The sequence below is a fragment of the Mya arenaria genome, chromosome 3 (genome assembly GCF_026914265.1).
Source record: "Mya arenaria isolate MELC-2E11 chromosome 3, ASM2691426v1".
In the NCBI taxonomy this organism is placed as follows: Eukaryota; Metazoa; Mollusca; class Bivalvia; order Myida; family Myidae; genus Mya; species Mya arenaria.
Window position 1 is genome coordinate 13,834,462 of NC_069124.1, and position 23,132 is coordinate 13,857,593.

Below are 23,132 nucleotides of genomic sequence, written 5' to 3' on the forward strand. Positions count from 1 at the left end.
ACCGCATTCACCCAGCACAGCGGGGCCACTGGGAGGGTAAACACACGGCCCATTTCCACGGCTATCCCCGGTATACCCCCGGACCTGGAGGGGGGAGGGTACAATTGACTGGTGCATCACACAAACATAATATTACATTTTAAATGTCATTTCAAAAAGATTTGGAATACCTACGGCAATGATAAGGAACAGTCTCAAGTCCAGGTACAGTTTATTGACCCAGACTCAGTAAAACACTTTTATTAACTAACAAAGAGTCATCATCATTCCATTGGTTTTACAAAAAAAAACATGTGTATATTTGTATATCGTGAATTTCGAATAATAGCACAGCAGATTTCTCCATCAATACCACGGACCTATAAAATAATAGTTTATATGACCGACGAGAAAGAATTCTCATAAAGCGAGAATATGAGTATTTCTTTTCACCGAATTTTCTTTGGAACCATTCAAACTCTTCAAAAACGTGCGCGAAGAAATAGCGCCATATGGTAAAACTTTACCTTTTTTACTGCAGAAAACCTGTAATTGGATTAAGTAGTAGAAGCCGACCTTGTTAGATTGTATTTAAATTGTTGCGTGGTATTTCTATCCCAATAATTCAAATATTACCTGCTTGCATTCCGCATGGCACAATTGTCATATATTTTCGCAGCCTAGATACAAAACATCAAGGTTATAGCTAGTTCAGCTAACACGTTATAAATTACATTTTCTATCCTTCATAATGCTCTAAAAAAATCTTTATTTGGCTTTTTTTGATTGACCTGTAAAATATGCAAGCAATTTGATGAATCGTCTTTTTTTACTGGGTGTTCAGACCAAGTAAGCTCCCTAGCCTAAAATGATAGATGTGTTATACAGGATTATTCTAATCCCTAACGTCTAAACGGGTTTGTGCATAAATGTGGGTTATGAAAAATATTGAAATTGTATTTAAAGAAGTATTTTATGTTTGAAATAGATGACATAGGTTTATATTCATATTTTACCATGTAAGTGCAAATATATTTTGCACAAAACAAGCTTTAAATGCATTAAAACTCAGAATTCCTTTCCAATAAAACGAAATTTGACTGACACAGAAAACAATTATGCCAATCTTAACAACTCGGCCATCTCTGGCAAGCTTTGTGATAGATCTCGTAAATACAATTGTAACAACTCTCCAAAGTGTTCCGATTGTAGAAAAACTGTGAACCACAACTTTGCAGGTGCCCTTCATGCATATATATCGTTATGATTGACATTACAAAATGAATAAACAACAACATCAAACTCATTATTATTCTTTATTCATTGGATATTTATTTTTTGTGTATGGAACAAATATACAATAAAATTATCTATCAATTTTTTTTTTTTTTTTTTTTTATTTTAAAGTGACGCAATATGCCTTAACCCGGAATCCCAATTGGAATAACTACCCACTTTTGGTACAAAACACGTATTTGCCATATCAAAAATCATAAAAAAAAATCTGTCAGCATACAATTTGGACTAAGTAGCTCCCTTGCCTGGTTCTCGGCATTTAAAGGGTATTGCTTGGGAAAGAGGTGTACTCGGTACTGGTTTAACCCCAAAAAAGTTGTACACTGGGAAAGTTGTACACCGTGAATCAGTACTTTACACCAAGCACGTTAAAGAACCAAGGGGTCTCTTCGAAAAAGAGCTAGGGCACAGTTGTTGTCAAGTTCCTTAGAATCTTATTAGTTAATGCTTGTCTGTGCAGTTTTGCTGACAACGTTTTCCAAGAAGTGTGAAGAAAAGTAACCTGGGTAGTCAAGACTGATCCCTATCACTATCTGTTTACTAGGTCCATGAGTTTCAGAATAATCCTCTACTGTCACTGGATGGTTTCCTGGTACCTGTTTGTCTGTTATGTTTCTGTGGAATAACCTGTTTGTTTACAACCAAGGTTTCGCTGACACAGTTAAATTCTTTTAAGAATGCACTGCTACTTTCATCACTGCATAGCTCATGTTGAGAGTCTAAATGGTAGTTGGCCTATCATATGCCCTCTGATGCTAATAGTGGGGATGGCTGCAGAGCCTAGCTGAAGTGGTCTGTAAAAGTGTCATGCATTGATTTCGACTTCCAAAACAGTCACCAATGACTCAGTTAAGCACCTGCCCTTAACAATGCTTGTAAATGGCTCTGGTCTCCTATCCCCTGATCTGTTCAGCAACGCCTGATCTTAAAGCCTAATTGTATCTGTTATTTGGTCAGAACTGACTTGGGCCATTTAATGTGTGAAGAACATTGGAGATTGCCTGAGGGCAGCTGTAATTCCAGCTGAATGCCGAGTTTGACAAACCCAATATCTGGTAAGGTTACTCTGATCCCTGTTTTCTTTTACACTACAATGTTCTTTCTCATCAGAGGCTAGCAAAAGAAGTTCTATGAAATGTTGTATTTGCAGAATTGCAGAGAGTTGCATATCAATGTAGCATTGCATTACACTTTACAAAACTGTACAGTTATGTTCAGATTGCTTTTGTGGTGTAAACGAAAACTGAGATCAAAGAAGCCCTACCAGAATTTGTGTTTGTCCAAACTATTGGTCCTTACTGTTATGATATTAAAAACATAGGTTAATAAAAGGAGAGGAGCTTACATGTCTGGCCTCCGGGTAAGCATATTTTTTATTACAATAACAGTGATATAAACCTACATACCAAGTTGAAATAATCTTTTAAAATACAAAATCATCTGCCATTTTGTTCGACGCTGAACATGTCCCTCCGTTAAAAAAGGCAAAATAATAAACAGTGGATTCCCTGAAATTGGTACCCTGTTGCACCTTAAAAATGCTTTAAAAAGTGATGTCTTACGAAGGACGGAATTTCAGAAAATATGCAATGTTCTGTTCCCTATTTATATCCATTGGTTTATTCTGTTTCTGCTCATTTCTAATTTTTCACTGGGATGTAACAATTCTTCAAACATGTTCCTGTTTAATAGAGAAATTAGTATAATGCAGTATTTCCTGTACTGGATAATACAGTCAGAATGCAGGATAAAAATTGATGAGCAGAACTGCATGATCCGTCAAGCTTGTCAGGGATGTCTAAGGATATACGGGCTGAATTTCAGTCCCATTCCCCCCTTTAACGTGTATATTTTTCCCCATTGTAGGTTCAAAATACCCCTCCTAGTTTGTCTTGTTTATGACATGATGGGGGGGGGGGAGGGGTGACCAAAACAAAATAAGACCAGAATTAACCCAAGGAAGAAGCATTTTCTTTATGATTCTCATTTTTGGCTCACCTTAGCCATAGGCTGAGGGTGAGCTATTAGGATGGATGAATGTCCGTCGTTGGTCCACACTTAGTTTGTTAACATTCTAGTGGTCACATTTTTGTCTCAATTGTCAAGAAACTTGGTCAGGGTGTTTGTCCTAGAAATTACTTCGACAAGTTCGAATATGGGTGATATGCGATGAAAAACTAGGTCACATGACCCAAAAAAGGAAAATCTTGTTAACACTCTAGAGGCTACTTTTTCAATTCAATATCCTGGATATTTGTCAGAAAGGTTGTCTCTATGATTTCTAGCTCAAGTTTGAATATGGGTCATCTGGGGTCAAAAAATAGGTCACAGATCCCAGATGTGGAAAAACCTTGTTAACACTCTAGAGGTAACATTTTCAGCCGAAATATCATGGTAATTTGTCAGAAAGGTTATTTCGATGATGATGGCTCACGTTCGAATATAAGTCATCTGGGGTCAAAAAGTAGGTCACAGAGCCCAAATATAGAAAAACCATGTTAACACTCTAGAGGTAACATTTTCAGCCCAAATATCCCCGAAATTTGTCAATAAGGTTGTTTCGATGATTTCTAGCTCAAGTTCGAATATAGGTCATCTGGGGTCAAAAACTAGGACACTGAGCCCAAATATGGAAAAACCTTGTAAACACTCTAGAGGTAACATTTTCAGCCCAAATATCCTGGAAATTTGTCTCAAATGTTTTTTCATTAATTTCTAGCTCAAGTTCAAATATGAGTCATCTGGGGTCAAAAAATAGGTCACAGAGCCCAACTATAGCAAAACCTTGTTAACACTCTAGAGGCAACATTTTCAGTCCAGATATCCTGGAAATTTGTCAGAAAGGTTGTTTTGATAATTTTTAAGTCAATTCTGAATATGGGCCATCTGTTTTTTTTGTTATTTTATTGTTTTTAAATCATTGAAGGTACATGTACCAACTTCAAACTTCATGAACTTGTTCACAGTAAATTGTGATTTTTGTTAACGAGTTAAATAAATCCAACCTAAATATTGTATGAGTTATTGCCCTTTGTATCATTTTAAACGAATACATATTTGTCATATTTTTACACGCCTGTTTAAAAAAACTGGATATATAATAGTTCAACCTATAGTGTATGGAAGGGCAGACAGGCACCACCCAATATGTAGTCCAATCAATTACTTTTGAACCCTTTGTCCAGTCATGACCAAATTTGGTCAGAATGTGTATGAACGTGTTTGATAATTAGCAAAATTGCTGTAGTTACCTGATAGTCATTGTGCTTTAATTATAGAAATTACCTAAAATTGCTCTTGTTCTATCAATAACTTTTCAAGCATTTGTCCAATCATCACAAAATTTGGAGAGAATGTGAATGGTCATAATACATCAGAGAAGGCAAATCCCTCTTATTGCCGTTTAATTATCAACAAGTCTATAGCACAAAGTTTTAGGTGAGCGATATAGGGCCATCTTGGCCCTCTTGTATATATTATGCAAGAAAACATCTATACTTGATAATATATAGAACATAAACATATTATGTTTTTATTAAAATATTCCCTTTTGCCAACATAATTCCTTTCGGAAAGATCCTGGCCCCATTGAGAGCCTCTAACCCCTTCAATGATGACATGACAGGCAGCCCGGGCCCAGTTTAAAATATTCCTAATTTCTACAATCGAATAATATGCCTGACTCTGAGTAAACAGGATTAAATATCCTTTCATAAAGGTTGATGCAGTTTAATGGTATCACTTGCATAGTTTATCATTGAATTGCTACTTCATGGTAACATCTGTTTTCAATGAGTTAAAACAAACAATATGCTGTAGTTCCTGTAACATGCTGAACAAACCAACAACATGCTAGGTTGGTAAGAAAAACATCTCATTTTGATAAATTGTTTTATTGTGTACAAAGTACATGTGTGTGTATATCATCATGTTGTTTACATATTATTCGCATTCATCATAGGTTTGACAATGATAAATAATAAGTGTTGTATGCTAACATCATCGCTGTGGTGTACCAGAATGTTTACATATATACATATTCTGACATTTATGTTGCCATAAGGTTGCACAATACAAACTGTGTAACCATATTCAAGTTATAGAGCTACATGGTTTATATTACCAGTAATAATAAATATTTTCTCAAGATTTTGTTTTTGGGTTTTGGACTTAAAAATAGGGTTGGTATGGTACTGGAACTACAACATTATTATGCCCCCCCCCCCCTCCCCCCCCCCCCCCCCCCCCCCCCCCCCCCCCCCCCCCCCCTTCGAAGAAGAGGGGTATATTGCTTTGCGCATGTCGGTTGGTCAGTCGGTAGGTAGGTCAGTCCGTCGGTAAAACAAATCTTGTCCGAGTGATAACTCCACAATTCCTGGACCTATGGTCATCAAACTTGACATGAAGGTTGGCCAGTATATGACCCCTAGTGATTTAAGGAGTCATCGGGTCAAAAGTCAAGGTCACAGTGACCTTGAACGGGGAAATGTTGTCAAAGCTTGTCCGTGTGATAACTCAAATATGCCTGGACCTAGTCCTATGGTCATCAAACCTTACATGAAGGCTGGGCCTGACAAGTAGATGACCCCTATTGATTTAAGGGCTCATCAGGTCAAAGGTCCAGTTCACAGTGACCTTGAATGCTTAAAGGTTGTCCGAGTGATAACTGGACAATGCCTGCAACCATGGCCCTCAAACTTGACTTGGAGGTTGGTCCTGACTTGTAGATGACTTGATTTTAGGGCTCATCGGGTCAAATGTCAAGGTCAATGTGACCTTAAATGTTAAAAGGTTGTCCAAGTGATAACTGGACAATGCCTGCACCCATGGTCTTCAAACTTGACATTCAGGTTGGGGGTGACCAGTAAATGACCCCTATGGATTTTGAGGTCAAAGGTCAAGGTCACAACTCATTAAAATTATGACATTTTTTTTTTTTTTACTTATTCCCTGTTGCTAAGAGGATACATGTTTAACTGCAAATATCAGTCATCATCTGAACATGATTAAAACTGTACTAACGATCCTCACACTTTGAATGTTTTAATCTTGAAACTGCCTCAAAGGCATCTTGATAGTGTCAATGACAAATCAGCTGTCATTTTGATCCATGCGTATTTCATTCAATTGCCCATGGGGGGGATCTGTTTTTAGCTCGACTTAGGACTATTCGAAGAATAAGGAGAGCTATACTATTCACCCAAGCGGCGACGTCACCCCTTGGTTAAGGTTTTGCGTGCAAGCACACATACGTTAATATCTCAGCAACTACTTTTGAGGTATTGCATTGAGACTTTATACAATGGTACTCAACCATCCAACCTACTTAATTAACCAAGTTAGATAACTCTAGTTTGCATTTAATGCCAATAATAGGCATTTATTATTTGACTTAGAAATTCTGGTTAAGGTTTTGCATGCAAGCACACAAAGGTTAATATCTCAGCAACTGCTTGAGGTATTGCATTGAGACTTGATACAATGGTACTCAACCATCCAACCTACTTAATTAACCAAGTAAGATAACTACAGGTTGCATTTAATGCAAATAATTGCCCTTTATTATTCGACTTATAAATTTTGGTTAAGGTTTTGCGTGCAAGCACATATAGGTTAATATCTCAGCAACTACTTGATGTATTGCATTGAGACTTTATACAATGGTATTCAACCACCCAACCTAATTGAATAACCAAGTTAGATAGCTGTATTTTGCAAATAATGGCCCTTTATTATTACACTTAAAAATTCTGGTTAATATTTCATGTAACCACATTTATGTTAATATCTCAGCACATCATGTATTGCATTGAAATCTAATCTAATAGTGATCCATGCATGTTTCGCCAAAACTTATCAATCCTTACACTGAAAAGCGGCGGAATAGTTGAGCCCGCTGTCTCTGTGACAGCTCTTGTTTTTGTTTGGCCTTATAAAGACAAGTACACATGTATTATACTTTGGAGAATGCTGCTTGCATATTTATCAAGATGAAAGCCTAAAGAAGGCCTAAAAACATGTTTGTTTAGGATAACTTTCCCAAAATGAGGTAGGATAGGTTGGGATGTTTTATGGGTTGTTTTTTTTTCAAATATACTGTGTCAATACCATTTTCTTGTAAATAGCACTATTTCTTGCAAATGTCACTCATATATTGCTTTATTCTCTGTCAAAAATTAATGACAGTTTATGCTTTAACAAAATTGTGTTTATGATGGGAGGACCATATAATTTATTATTTTTAATAACTAGTTTCGGTGACCTTTATAAGGTAGGGTCAGGTTACACGAATGACTAAATACTTATATTGAGGTATCCAATGTACATTGAGGTGAATTTAGGAGACCCAATGTTATTTTTGAATCATTTGAAACTCAAAGTGTTTATGAAGAGAAGGTATTGTATATGTATAATGTATTGTATATGTATAATATACCAATACTCTTTCATGTGATACTGGAGTGACCTGCATTAGCCTAGGGAGGGAAATATAATCACCTATTTCCTGTTTTATTTTGCTTCGGAAGTCGATGCCAATCTTAATAATTATGGAATGCAATTAATAAATTTCAATTTGGTGTTTGTTTGTTGATGGGTTTTTTGGTAAAATTTTGTTTATGGTGTTGTGAATTGAGCATTATAAGTGACTGTTACAGCACCATTGATTATACAACATGATTTAATATATGAGATATATTTTTGCTGCATTAATCTTTCTTCACAAGTTAGTTAAGACCGCATTTTGCCTGTCAGTTCATATTAGCTGTTTAAAATTTAAAAGAAGGGAAACATGCTTTCTTGAAACTTGTCTGGCAGACCATTACAATTTACTCAAATTCAAGTTGGTCTGGTTAAACATGCCAAAGTTCATATATATATATATATATATATATATATATATATATATATATATATATATATATATATATATACAAAAAAGCCAGATAACACTCATTGGAGATTTTCGGGAAAAAAATATCAAAGAAGAGACAAAGAATGAAAATGATATTAAAATAGGAAAATAAATAGGAATTCATTTTATTAGCCTGTCTGTTCCATGACGGAAAGAAATTCAAGGCTAATTGTCAAAGCCTTTGTGTCATTGTCAGTGTTGTCATGCCTTAACCAGAAAACCATTGAAGATATCCTTATACAACTTGAAAAAAGACAATGCTCACTTGCATAGCAAGCTCCATAACTCTGTCTTTAATAATTGAGTTATGCCCAGTTTTCGACTGTAGAAAGTCATTAAAATGACACTCTTATTCAAAATCAATAAAAAACATAATTTTTTATTGATAAACCTTTAATAATTACTTACTAAATAATGCATTTATGGAAAATATGTATTACAGATAACAGGATTGTAACTGTGTTTTTAATAGCTGAAAACGCGAAAATATTAAATGATTGGTGAATGCTGAAAGATTTACTGCGATATTATAAGTATCGTCTCATAATGTAGAAATACTGTGTTTTCTGCATCGTTCTTTCAAATTAAACTCGGTATCCTTCATAAGTACCATTGTTTTCAACACTTATTCAGCTGTTTTGGTATATTAAAACTATTATATTAATCTTGGTAAATCTTATTTGGGAGTAAGAGTGCATCTTTAATGTTGGCTCTATGGTACTCTTGTTTCAGGATATGATGGACTACACATTACTGTTGGTGTTGGGTATTTCCTATGTGTGTGGAGAGGCCAGCCGACTGTCCGAGCTTACCAGCGCGGATGATTACATGAATATTTGCATGGATGGCGTCAGTCATAAGGGTTCACCTGGACCAGAGGATAAACTCTTTGACAAGGTAGAGACGTCATTTCGTGTTGTTTTTTTTATTAAATACTTTCATCTATCTCCAGTGTTGAATGTTGTTACTGTTTAAGAAAATAGATGGTAAAAAAACAACAATATAAGTAAAGTCATGGTGGTATGCTTGGATTGGTGACAGACACAAAAACAATCTTTTGGACCTTTGGCTCACAATGGAGCCATGAATGAAAATGAAGCTGCAGCCTATGTAATACCAGTATGTATGGTAATGATATTTAATGTAAATATACATAAACTTAAATTTTATGATGTGTTTTGTCATTTTGTAAGAAAGCACAAAAGTCACTTGCAAAAAGATGCAAGGGCATAATATACATGCAGTTTTTTTTCTAACCCTTAATTAATGTTACCAGTATTTAAAAGTTTAAAATATCCGAGTACAGCCATTTTGCTTCTTAAAAAATACCTTTACTCAATTACATATTTATGCCCCCACAAAGTGGCGGCATATAGGGTTGCCCTTGTCCGTACGTACGTCTGTCTTTCTGTCTGTCTGTCTGTCTGTCTGTCTGTACGTACGTACGTCCCGAAGATTGTTTCCGATCTAATTCTTGAAAACCGTTTGTCCAATCCTCACCAAACTTTAAACACATGTTTGTGACCATAATATCTTGATCAAGTTCGATAGTCATGGAAATCGCTGTAGTCATTTAGGAGTTACGGCCCTTTTTTGCCAAAAATACTTCAAAAATATATGTTTCCAATCTAATTCTTGAAAAGTATGTGTCCAATGTGGATCCAACAAGTTTTTTCCTGCCTGAATGGCGCCATATAACCTATACAGTCTTGCGATGCCGTAAAACCCAACTCAACTCAACTTATCCTATATGTGCAGATTATCCTGAATAATCATTATGGCTTATTTTCTGTGACAAAAAATCGAAGTGGGGGCATCCGTGTCCTATGGACACATTTCTAGTTTATACATGTTATGTCCCAAAATGTTCTTGCTAGGCTGTATGATACTATATTGACTAATAGATCGTTGCTCTGTTAACAGTGTACACCTTGGAAGGACCGGAGCTGCTGTACGTCAGAGATAACATCCAACATCCACATGAACACATCTTGGTATAACCTTGACTGGAGTCACTGTCCCCAGCAGTTGTCCCCGCAGTGTCGCGCAAGATTCACGCAGGATCTCTGTTTCTACGAGTGCTCACCAAATGTTGGGCCTTGGCTTGTCAAGGTTAGATTATTTTATGCATACACATAATGTCGCATGAAATTTGGTTTTCTCATTGCTCCCTTGCACATATGTATTCAGATTGCATGAATTTTTCTGCCCATCTCACAGTTCATTGTCTGAACATTACCCAATGCCAAATATGTATATCACAATAAAAAAAAAAATCCCAAATGAGATGAAATTGCTGTCATGAAAAGTCTGGCTTGCTGGCACAGAGTTTTAGTGCTGGAACAGTTCATTTGGAATTTTGTTCATTTTCAATTATAAATACATTTATAAGCACTTTAGTATGACATTCATGTTTAAATACACTAATTTCACACAGAAATGTTGGCCAAAATGATGATTTTGTTGATGATTCTTAATCCAAATATTGCTGATTTTACATGACTCAAAAAATCTTAATTTTTGCAGGTACTTAATCCAAAATTGACAAAAGGGCTTGTAATATCTTCCCAAATTGGTAAATTAAGAGCACAGATTTTCCCAATTTGTTGAGTTTTTTTTCCCAATATGGACAGAAAAAGCACCGGATTGTTAAAGAGGCATTTGGAGAGGGACACTGAAACAATAGCTTTTGATATTTGTTATTCTATTTTTTTATCTGATCTCTTTTAACTTCAATCTTATGCTATTGTGTGTCCATGTCAGTGTCAAGAAATAGTTTAATGTAATCCTTTCAGATATACATCGTGTTACTGTATGATAATTTAATTCATGTAAAATAGCTACTTCCCATAGTACATAAAATGTATCAATGTTTTTTTCAAAGGTTGATGGTATGAAGATTCGTAATGAGCGATTTGTTGACGTGCCGCTGTGTCATTCGGAGTGTGATGCATGGTGGGAGGATTGTCGTGACGACTTCACGTGTGTGGAGAATTGGTCTCGTCACTTCAACTGGACTTCAGGTATTAAATGCTGTATTCAAGAAGAAAAATAAATGAATAATTGCTTAAAAAAGCGACACATGTATTTGAATCATTAAAACAAAAAACAAAATAAAATTGTACAGCCCATACTAGAACAGTCAGACTCGGCAATACTAGTGAGTCAAGAACATCTTGCTGGCAATCATTTGATTGGCAATGAAACTGGAATAATTCGAGTTGATTCCGACAGAGCAAGTCCTAGGATTATTTCATGCTTCCATACCTTGAAACGCTTGCTTTTTTCCAATAAGTGGTGTGGATGAAAACAATATTCAAAGATATCACATAATACATAGTTGAATTAGTTGGATACTGTATTTTATGAATAAACAGTGGCTGAAATAAGCACATGCTTGTGCACTGCACTGAAAATATGTTTGCATGGCTTGTTCCAATATTTCAAGCCCATTAAGTATTCAGGCAAGTGGATCCAATGTCTAGAAAATATTCAAACAAATGAATCCAAAGTCGACTATGTATTCAGGCAAGTGAAGTCCAGTAAGTTTTCAGGCAAGTGTATCCAAAGTCAAGTATGTATTCAGGGAAGTGAATCTGAAGCCCAGTAAGTATCCAGGCAAGTGAATCCAAAGCCCATTAAGTATCCAGGCAAGTGCATCCGAAGCCCAGAGCCCAGTTAGTATCTAGCAAGTGCATCAGAAGCCCAGAGCACAGTAAGTATTCAGGCAAGTGTATCTGAAGCCCAGAGCCCAGTTAGTATCCAGGCAAGTGATTCCAAAGCCCAGAGCCCATTAAGTATTCAGGCAAGTGCATCCGAAGCCCAAAGCCCAGTAAATATCCAGGCAAGTGGATCCAAGGTCCAGTAAGTATCCAGGCAAGTGCATCTGAAGCCCAGAGCCAAGTTAGTATCCAGGCAAGTGCATCCAAAGCCCAGAGCCCATTAAGTATTCAGGCAAGTGCATCTGAAGCCCAGAGCCAAGTAAGTATCCAGGCAAGTGCATTTGAAGCCAAGAGCCCAGTAAGTATCAAGGCAAGTGCATCTGAAGCCCAGAGCCCAGTAAGTATCCAGGCACGTGCATTTGAAGCCCAGAGCCCCAGTAAGTATTCATGCAAGTGGATCCAAAGCCCAGCAAGTGCATCCGAAAGTTTACATTTACTAACTCTTACTATATATATATATATATATATATATATATATATATATATATATTACTTTTCAAATATGGAAAATACGTTTACACATAATTTTACTATTTCAGGTACATGAGACAAAAAATACTTGCGCATGAACAATTTATGTGATAGCTGATTAACAAGTCATATCATTTGAAATGGAAGTTTTTTTGTATTGATAAAATACTTCATAGATTATGTTATCAATGATCAGTGATAAATTTGTGGGTGAAGCACGACAAATGTAGGAAAGTTTCAATATCGACAATTAGTTAACTTCCTGAATGGTCTTGCATGTTTGAGGCAGTGGATAACATCAAGTTTTGTATCTGTTACAAATAGATAACAGATAACATAGACTGTATTTTCACTGGTGGGGTTTGAGTATCCATTCACTGACGTTATCATATTCAAATAGAATGACATCTAGGTATAAAGTAAAACGAAGTTATGCAATCTTGGGATGGGTCATTTATTTGTTTGAAGCATATGATCTGCTGCATTGGTATTTTGATAAAATAGCTATCTAGTATCACTTCATATGATGATATGAAATTTGATTACTAAACATGTTTGTTCATAAGTCTTCAAAATAATGCATACAGATAAGAAGGCATTCAGGGTATTGTAAGTTCAAGTCTTTGTTCAATTATTGTAGTCTCTGATTTTTCTTGACTACTGCTTTTATCACACATTGATATTTTTGTTGCAATTTGGCAATACTTTGTGGTATTTGCTTCAGACGGAGCAAAATGTCCTGCCAACACTGAGTGTGTGACTTTCGAGACAATGTTCAAGAATTCAACAAACTTCTGCGAGAAGGTCTGGGATCACTCCTGGAAGGTTGTGAACGATTCCAATCCTGAGGGCTGCTTTGTCATGTGGTGGCAAGAGGATACGGCTAACCCTAACTATGATGTCGCATATCGGAAAGCCCAAGCGATAGTTTCGGGGGCTCCAGATGCCCTACCTAAGTGGTTTCATAGTTTATGCTTGTGCGTTGTTAATGTGTTAGTTTTGTCGTTTACTAAAGCTGGTAGATTCTGGTGATTTTTTTTCTTCTGATAAGGGTTTTCCTATGTTGCCTGAAGATTTGAGGTGTGATACTTAAATTTGAATCTCTTATTATAATGATACTGATTTTTACTTCCTTTGTACATTTACATTACTTATTTTTCTCAAGTTTTATCTGATTGACCCAATGATGTCAGCTTTTTATTGACAACAAATAACCTTTGTAGGTTTCTCAATAAGTTTAGGTTGAACTGTCTCAAATAATAAAGTGATCGACCAGCTGCTACTTATTCTACTTAGAATTCACTTATTTTTCCAAATTTGAACTGGCCAAATTGCTAATTGAACTATCTTTTTTGGCTGGCGGCTGGTTATTGTTGTTCTGTACTTTTTGCGTTCAAGTTTGTTCTTGAAATTTTGTAACAATCTTGATTATTATCTTATTAATATACATTGAAATATTTTTATCAATTTAATATCCTAAATATAACTCGGAAAAGGTTGGGCAAAATTATTCCAATTCGTATAATCATTTATATTTTTCATTAAACTGGCAATAATGCACTTAAACATTTTGTTGACAATCAACTGTCTTAAATGATGGCCAAGAGTGTGGTTGTATGCATACTGTGGATATTTAAATGCCAAAGAAAGAACACAGGTTTAAAGATAGTGTATATCAGTCCATCATCTTACTAATTGTAACCATACAGTGTTTTAAACCATTTATTTATCTTAATCTGTAATAAGACCGACTGTCTGTGGTTCATGTTTATGACTAGATCATATTTTATACGTATAGAAAGTTTAGTGTTGAAACTTGGATATGAAAAATATTTTTGTAAGCTCTTTTCTTTGCATGATCTTCCAAGGTATTTGGAAGATGCAGATTGGCTGACCATACAGCCTTGATTGCAATATGGACCAGTTTGAAAGCCATACTGCACAGATAAGGGCATCTAAATAGCCTAGTTTGGCATATATTACAATGAATACCTTGTACATAAAATATATTTTCAAGCATAAATCTGGGTAGCAAGGTCTGCCAATCTCGGCCCTATGGTCTTGCAATCTTGGCCCTATGGTCTTGCAATCTTGGCCCTATGGTCTTGCAATCTTGGCCCTATGGTCTTGCAATCTTGGCCGTATGGTATTGCCATCTTGGCCCTATGGTCTTGCAATCTCAGCCCTATGGTCTTGCAATCTTGGCCCTATGGTCTTGCAATCTTGGCCTTATGGTCTTGCAATCCTAGCTGTATGGTCTAGCAATCTTGGCTGAATGTTCTGCAAACCTAGGATGTAAGATCATGGCCAGATTGGCAATGGGCAGTTTTGTCTTTGGATTAATAGATATGTATAAGTGGTTACATATATAACTTTATGAAAGGTTTTGATTGCGCTGTGTTCTATTTTGTAAGCTTATGTAACTGCTGAACCAAAAAATAACAATATCTAAAAAGTTCATGCTAGTATATGCTTATTGGTTGAAATGTTTGTAGTGTACATGGTATTTTTATGTCCCCGAATGTTTATTAAAATCGCACCGTCTGTTCATCCAGCTGAATTTCTCGTGTCCGGGCTGTAACCATTTTGTGTGGACAGATTTTAAAATAACTGGCCTTGGTTCGACATACCAAGAGGACTTGTCATATGCAAGCCCCGTGTCCCTACCTCTATTATAAATGGTGCTGTTTATTTTAGGTTGTAAGTTCATAGCAAGGGCATTAAGATTTCTAGGGTATTCTGCACTCTTTTGGCATAATTTGGGTGTAAAGATTGACAATCACTGTTTTAGTGTTATCTTTTAAGTTGTTATAAGCAGGGTTTTGAGTAAGATGTTTTTGTCATTTCCTGAAAAAACAATAATTATGCCATCCTTCCAAAAAGAGGGGGTTAAGTGCTTTACATGTGTCTGTCGGTAGATTGGTACACCAAAGCATGACTGGGTCATTTTTTAACAATGCCTTGACTTTTGGTCTTTAATTTTAATCTGGAGATTGGGTGTGACCAGTGGATGAATCCTATTGATTTTAAGGCCTTTGGTTCAAAGGACTAAATGCAGAAAGCTTGTTCGGGTGTTAGCTCAACAATGCCTTTACCTATTGTCCTCAGACTTGTCTTGGAAGTTTGGCTTGACAAGAAGATGACCAATTCTGATTTTGTGGTCATCAGGTCAAAGGTGACAGTGACCTTGAAGGCAGAAAGCTTGTCGGAATTGATGACTTGTCAATGCCTGGACCAATGGTCCTAAAACTTGACTTGACTTTTGGGCATGACCAGTAGATGACACCTATTCATTTTAGGTCAATGGGTCACATAAGGTGGCTTTTCAGTCCATGCATATTTTATTCAATTGTTCAATTCCTGACATCATGACACTCTGGGGGCATAATGTTAGACAAAGAACCGTTGTTGTTTTTTCGATTTAGAAAACCTGAAGACACAATATGGGCCAAGTACTTTTGCATGGAATATTATCTAATTTTGTAGTTTAATTTAGGGGATAATTACTTTCAAATTATTTTTTTTTCTGACAGATGACCACTCAGCACTCATAATATGAACTGTTTTGGTAGTAGCAGCCTTGTCTATTAGAAGATGGACATCCAAATCACCACTATACATTTGTTATTGATCTGAGATTAGTTTAGATGGTTATGCCAGTTATACTAATAAAACAAATTCCATATAGATGGTTGTAAATTTGTCAATATTTTGTGGCGATCACGAGTCTCATGATGGTTTACTTTTATTTTTATTTAAAAAGTAGATCATTATACCTATACTTGTTTATGTAGATATGTGTTATATGCATTTGCTCATTCCACAGTGTTCTTTAGTGAATATCATGTACACTTTTTAGCTTGCCTATTTTCAAGAAAAACAACAACAGGATATTGTCATAGCCATGGTGTCGGCGTCGGCATAGTGCAAAAACTGTGATCTGAACCATAAATAAAAACTGTTGATGCCATTCAAATGGAACTTGGCACACATATAACCAGGGACAATAAAACACATGTTTAGAAAGATCCATAGTCTTGCTTTAAGAAGTTATGCCCTATTTCAACTGGGAAAATAACTAAAACAAATGAGGGTTGTTTTTGCGCTGCAGAACTCTTGTATAGTCTATGTTTTAGAATTAGATGTTGAATTTATGTTGGTTATATTTCTGTTGTATTTCAAATCAACCTTTGTTTTACAGTTTATCATAATGTCAAATTCTGATGCCTGATGACCCTATAAATTTTGTTATCAATTAACAGGTGTACAGTAATTGTTTGCTGATTACTGTGCAATCATTAATGTTCATGGGGCATTTATGTTCGTGGTTTTCGTGGGTTGGGTGATCCACGAATTCAAGATCCCACGAAATATTGACCCTTTATTCCCTTTTTCAATTGCCATGTTATGTACATACTCTAGTTTATTCATTACGGATGCCGCAGTAAACATCGTAAATATCCGTCTAACTGTATATCTTACGTACTATCATTGTTTTGTTAATATATTTTAACAGCCTTTAACAAATAATAAACCAAATCATTTTAATGTGTTTTTATGAAACACATGACAGAAGCATGTGCCTTAACATGTGCTGTTCATTAAAATCTCCAGGTTTACAAAATGTGAGTGATGAGTGTCAGTTCTCGATTTTATTTTTTTAATGAAATAATTAATCGATTACATTAGAGGTTACGGAGCATCCAATGTGACAATGTACAAAACAAAGCGTTCAATATACTTATTAAACAAAAACATGTTAATAAATATTGAAATGAGATGGTATTCAAAAGTAAATGAATTTGTAAACATCAGCTATCTTTAGGGATTGTTTACTCAAATATACGGACCTTCTCGGAGTTTTTACAGTTTGCAAAATTCTTAATTGGCATTCAATGGCTTCGTCTATCTGTATTAAGGATCTGGGTACATCTTCTTTTATGACCTTAATTTCCAATTAAATCGATAAATGACATGGATATACTAGTATGCACTAATTGGCATGTCGTACCACTTTAGCGAGTGTCATAAACCGAGTGACATAGACAGCGGAAATCACGGGCCAGCGCGTGGAATGCAGTCGATCTAGGACGATCGCAATTTCGATTATTTTTTTCAAAAACGAAAAACCACGAATTCAAGTACCCATGAAATTTTTTTTTTTCGGCAAACCACGAAATTTCATGCCAACGAATATAAATGATTTCACAGTACTAATATTAATGGCCATAAACACATATTTGCACATTGTTTCATCTGAAATCAATGAAATGACTTGTTTAGCAATCTTTTAAGGCCAATGAAATTATCTCTGGTATAACTTTATTTTTTACTTTCTTGCCCATTCCCTTTAAGGTGTTACAAAAATAAAACAGGGTCACAAGGCATCCATAACTCACATAATTCACATACATGAACATTAATAAATTTTATGTTGAGCTGGGGTCAGTTGACCATACAAATTGGTTTTATATCTTTTGTAGAACATCTATTTAACATTTGACTGCCAAGATGAAAGCTATAGCAAACCACAAGTCAACACCAATACGTCTCTTAATACATCTGTGTCGAATGGAGCCTATTTATCCATCCATGCATTACTAAAATTGTAATTATTTTATTGATTTACTGGCAATGTTTAATCCTTTTGCTAATCTGTAGCATTACATAGAAGGAAAGAGTTAACAAAAATGTTCAAATTTCTATATACCTTCAAAGGAAAAGCAGGTCTTTAACTTAAGGCAGAAATTTAATGTGTTTTTATGATGAGAAACAACAGTTGAAAATTGCTTGATCAGGTGAACATTTTCACATTCAATTGATGCCAGCTCTACTGGCTCTCCAGGCTTTTTGTGCCATGGCAATGGGCCTCACATTATTATATGATATATCATTGTGCCTTGTATTGAAGTTTATTAGTATGTACATGTTCATGCGCATTTTCATTCCTCTATCTTTTTACTCTCAAGTTATATAATGAGGGCATTAATTAGAGGGTACAGATGTAGCCACTTTTCTATGAAGGAAAGAGGCAGTATGTGTATAGTCTTTTTTGTGGGTTATTTATTGTACCCATAAGTTTGTATTGTTTAGAAGATCTTAGTTTATTATATATAAAACACGGTACTTCCTTGCCAGGTATAACTGATTTTGGTTAAAGTGTAAATATTACTCAGAATAAATGAGGTGTTTTATTGATTACATGAAGCAGTGTGCTGTATTTACTGTGTTTGCTATCACTTTTATATCACCTACTATAACTGAACAACCAGTTCAATTGTATTTTAATCTATACCTGTCATACATATATTACTACAGAGTAGCGATGCTGTAATGGTTGTTATTAGTTATATTCAGGAAGTATTTATTAGAAAAATCTGAAACATTTGTCCATATATTGTAGTTTTATAAGCTTGCCTGTTGTTGTTTTTTAAACATGTTGAGGTATTGTGATGTCCTTTGTGCTTTTGATCTTGGCCATTCCATTCATGTTTCCAGACACAATAGGCACCTGTATAGAGAGGCCCAAACTCTGGTTTTAGTAATTGTCAAGTTATCTCCTTGATCAACTAGGGTGAAATACAGATGAATGTTTGCATTTACTCTGTGGTGCTCATATTGAGAAGTTAATCAACTTTTAAATCTTTTGAGAACATTTTTTCGGCCTGTTTTCGCTCTTTGTTACATGTATGTTTTGCTTGTACTGAAATTGTTATGGACGCTATTTTTGCCAGTATTAAAGCTATTAATATGAAGTATTGAGTTTGTCATTCATTGAACAGGCAGATGCATGGAATCACATGCCTTTATGTTACAAATTATAATAAAATTCATGTTGAGTTCTGCAAAAATTGCTTGACAAAGCCTTTGTGAGAAGCTGACAATTTGTGTGACCTTCACCTTTGGCTAGACGTCCTATTAAAAAAAGGTATTAAATAATCAGCTAAGGCAACAGAAATAATGTGAATGCCCTTCCATGTGTCAAAAACTGGATCGTGAAATATCTTTAGTATGCAATCTGGATCTATAAAGTTAGGTTTTTGGTAAGAAGACAATGTGGAGTTTATTATTCTATAAGCTCATTATGTTTTTCAAACATAATAAGTGGACATTATGGTGTTGTTGTAGTGCAACAACTTTAACCTTGGCCATGACTAAAAATACATTCAAGATATTTGGGGAAAAAAATTAGTACATGTTGCCAGAGAGAATAAGCATCATCATTGTACAGATAGCCCATAACTTGGGCCTTAATAATTGTCCAGTATTATTGCCACTTGACAGTTTAAAAATGTCAGGCAAAGTTTTTACTTGGCGAAACTTGATAACCATTTAAGATATTAACTTTAAACATTTTACACATTTACTAGTGACAAAATGCATATTTGTAGCAAGACCAATTAAATAGCTCTTTTTTTATTAATTTTTGAGTTACGCCCCTTGATAAAAAGGGGAAGTCATGCGAAAAACGTGGCCAAATTTTAATAACTGTTAAGATACTTACATGAAACTGTATACATATAACCAGTGACAATGTGCTCATGTGTCTTGCTTAATAATTGTAGATTTATGCCCCTTATTCGACTTTGCATTCGCTTGTGTTTCATTATAAGTACATTTGCATAGAGCATTTAACATTCCTGGTCGTTCATAGGGGAATTTATTGAACAAGTTTTGAAATTAATAAAAAGGAGCCTTGGCGATAATCATTTCATAATGAATGACCATGAATGTCATATTCTATATATATCATGAATATTAATTTGATGAAGTTCAAGTGCTAAATATAAAACAAGTTGCTACATAGTGAGCACATTTTCAATGGTATTCTACGAAAGACAGGTGGTAACATTTCAAATTCAATATTTCATTGATTACCTTTTCATAAATTCACGATTTCAACATCATGATTATTCACGAGTACACGATTTAAACTTTACTCTTTCACGATTTTAACTTCACAAAATCACGATTACACGATTTCAACTTCCCAAATTCATGATTTCACGAGTTCAACTTCATGATTTCACGAATTCACAACTTCACGATATCAACTTCACTATTTCACTAATTCACGATTTCAACTTCACAAATTCACAAGTTCAACTTCACGATTTCAACTTCATGAATTCGCAAATTCACGATTTCAACTTCACGAATTCACGATATTGATGCCGGGTGTCTTTTCATGGGTGTATCTACACTACTTACCTTAATTCTCAACTAAAAAGAAATGCATTGTGTTCTGATGAAAAGCATTCCATGGGCTCCATTATAGAGCAATAGCTCAGGATGCCGATGTCATGCTTAAATGGTAAACCCATACGTACGTCATGATACCCTATTTTATACAATGACAGGTGCAGACGATTAGTCATGTGATAATGAATAGGTCATATGATGCATTGTCAGGCAGAATAAAAAGTGATAGCTATTCAAAGATTTATTGCTTTTATTCGCTAATGATCTTAACAGAATGGGATAAATTTGAGTCATTTTTAAATTTAACAAAAAAAGTGTCCAAATGTTTTTAACAATTTACTCGACGATGATTAAATAAAATATTATCAGTTTGTCATAAACTTTGCAACATTTTCTAATGCACCAGTCAATTGTTACCGCGCCCCCCACCCCAGGTCCAAGGAATAGCGGGGACATTGACTTTCAGTCTAGCCAAGCCCGGGTAAAATCCTGGTCCTGCGGGGACCAACTGCTGGTAAAATCCCCACCAAATGCCCCCACACCCCAAGGATCCTAGGTAAGGCCCATTCCCCGCTATTTTTGGCACGAAGACAAAACCACCCCATTCACCCGGCACTGCAGGGCCACCTGGAAGGTAAAAACACGGCCATGATTTCCCTGGCTATCCCCCGGACCTGGGGGGCCGTGGTTACAATTGACTGGTGCATAATAAACAAACCTTAATATTGCTGATATAACTAGAACTGTAAGCCATAGGCTAACGAATACCCCCCACCCCTCCATGTCTAGGTTGTTTGCCCTGGAGTTAGGCCGGACAAAGCTAATTTTGCCTACAAGGGGAGATAACTCCAGTCAGGGTCATGTGACCTGTACCAAATTCACAGAGGCGAAAGTTTACAACATGGCCATTAATTTCTGAAAGTTTGATAAAGATTTGTTGAATAATAACAAAGATGAATCCCGGACAGGGCTTATTTTGCCTACTTTAACACATCAAGGGGAGATAACTCCAGTCAGGGTCATGTGACCTGTACCAAATTCACAGAGGCGAAAGTTTACAACATGGCCATTAATTTCTGAAAGTTTGATAAAGATTTGTTGAATAATAACAAAGATGAATCCCGGACAGGGCTTATTTTGCCTACTTTAACACATCAAGGGGAGATAACTCTGGTCAGGGTCATGTGACCCGTACCAATTTCACAGAGGCGCAAGTTTACATCATGGCCATTAATATCTGAAAGTTTGAAAAAGATTTGTTCAATAACGACAAAGATGAATCCCGGACAAAAAAAAAACGGACGGACAGACAGACAGACAGACAGACGGACAACCCGATTCCAGTATACCCCCCCAAACTTTGTTTTGGGGGGTATAATAAAGCCATGTTTTGTGTGAATCATTTTATTTACGACACTACACACCAGGGTGTGTATACAGCTACAATGCACCAGATGTAATAACTGATGGCTGATTTCAATTCACGGACTCCGGTGTAGGTGATGTGCAATTGCAACAGGTGAAGTTGGATTTTTAAAAAAAAATTTTACTCTATACATGACTGATCATCAAATACTAATTAGTGGCTTGATTTGGTTGCTTTACACATCTATTTTAAGTCACATTGTAGGTACCAATTGCCCTATATTGACGGCAAAAAAATGAGGATCAAAGGGGAACAGTTTTGCATTGTACAAAAATAATAGGACCAACTCCACAGTCAGGGTCGACCTGCATGAAGTCAAGCTACAGAAATCCTCACTGTCAATGCCAACAAATAAGCCCGAACACTTAGTTACATGCACAATGTAGCTCAAATGCACTAAATTAATTGCAAGGTTTCAAGGAATCAGTACTTTTGAGCAAATCAATATTTTAATTTGAAAATTGTATAATGATTTGGTTGTAACAAAAATATTAAGATAAGTCAGTTAAGAGCTTATTCTGACTATCATATTTTGTTGTTTTTATTTGCAATTGATTGTGAAAAGCTAAAAAAAATATATGTTGGCACTTAATTTATGGAAACCAGAAATATTTTGGATGTTTTTATTACATGTGTCACACTTATCACAAATTATTCTGTACAAGTTCTGTTTGTTTTGTACAGCTGTGATTTTATTGAAGGCAGTTATCTGTCGTGCATTTATAAGATAAGGCACGATATTTTGTTTCGGCATTGACAGAATGATGATAAATTGAGTATTATTCTTGCATAAGAGTTATTTTATGTTTTAATGTGATTAAGCTGTCAACATTCAGATCTTTAGCTGATTTTGTTTTCAAAGAAAAAAAGCTGATGTAATGTTATACCCTTTATATTGTCATCATTGGCTTATGCTGTTTGTATGACAACAAACAAACATGCACAAACTTTAAACCGTTCCAAGGTATTCAAATGAAACTTGGTATACATGTTCCCAGAGACAATAGACACAAAGACTTTAATAATTGTTAAGTTTTACCACTTTTTTGACATAAAAAAAATAAATAAGCTTTTGCTCCATGGCGCTCTTGTTATATCCCCGCACAACAAAGGTGTATATCTA

General features: G+C 35.5%; 1 protein-coding gene across 4 annotated transcripts; it reads left to right on the plus strand.

Annotated features, from left to right (window-relative positions):
* The first annotated feature begins 462 nt into the window (after positions 1–462).
* On the plus strand, positions 463–19,136 carry LOC128227303 (folate receptor gamma-like). Of its 4 annotated transcripts, none has more exons than XM_052937707.1 (5): positions 463–494; positions 8,921–9,085; positions 10,112–10,300; positions 11,073–11,211; positions 13,106–19,136. In XM_052937707.1, the coding sequence occupies exons 1-5, from the start codon at positions 492–494 to the stop codon at positions 13,411–13,413; spliced, it is 804 nt and encodes a 267-aa protein (XP_052793667.1). In that variant the 5' UTR covers positions 463–491; the 3' UTR covers positions 13,414–19,136. The 4 variants fall into 4 exon arrangements, with proteins under 4 accessions (XP_052793667.1, XP_052793669.1, XP_052793666.1 ...); XM_052937709.1 differs by lacking the exon at positions 463–494 and adding an exon at positions 731–828; XM_052937706.1 differs by lacking the exon at positions 463–494 and adding an exon at positions 5,362–5,456.
* Positions 19,137–23,132: the final 3,996 nt, after the last annotated feature.

What these genes read in the sequence shown, in the direction of transcription:
- LOC128227303 (XM_052937706.1), top strand. Translation starts at nt 5,385, where the DNA reads ATGGTTTATATTACCAGTAATAATAAATATTTTCTCAAGATTTTGTTT. An exon ending in GTTTTGGACTTAAAAATAGG is followed by an intron (nt 5,457 to 8,920) that starts GTTGGTATGGTA and finishes CTCTTGTTTCAG; the next exon opens with GATATGATGGACTACACATT. An exon ending in AGGATAAACTCTTTGACAAG is followed by an intron (nt 9,086 to 10,111) that starts GTAGAGACGTCA and finishes CTCTGTTAACAG; the next exon opens with TGTACACCTTGGAAGGACCG.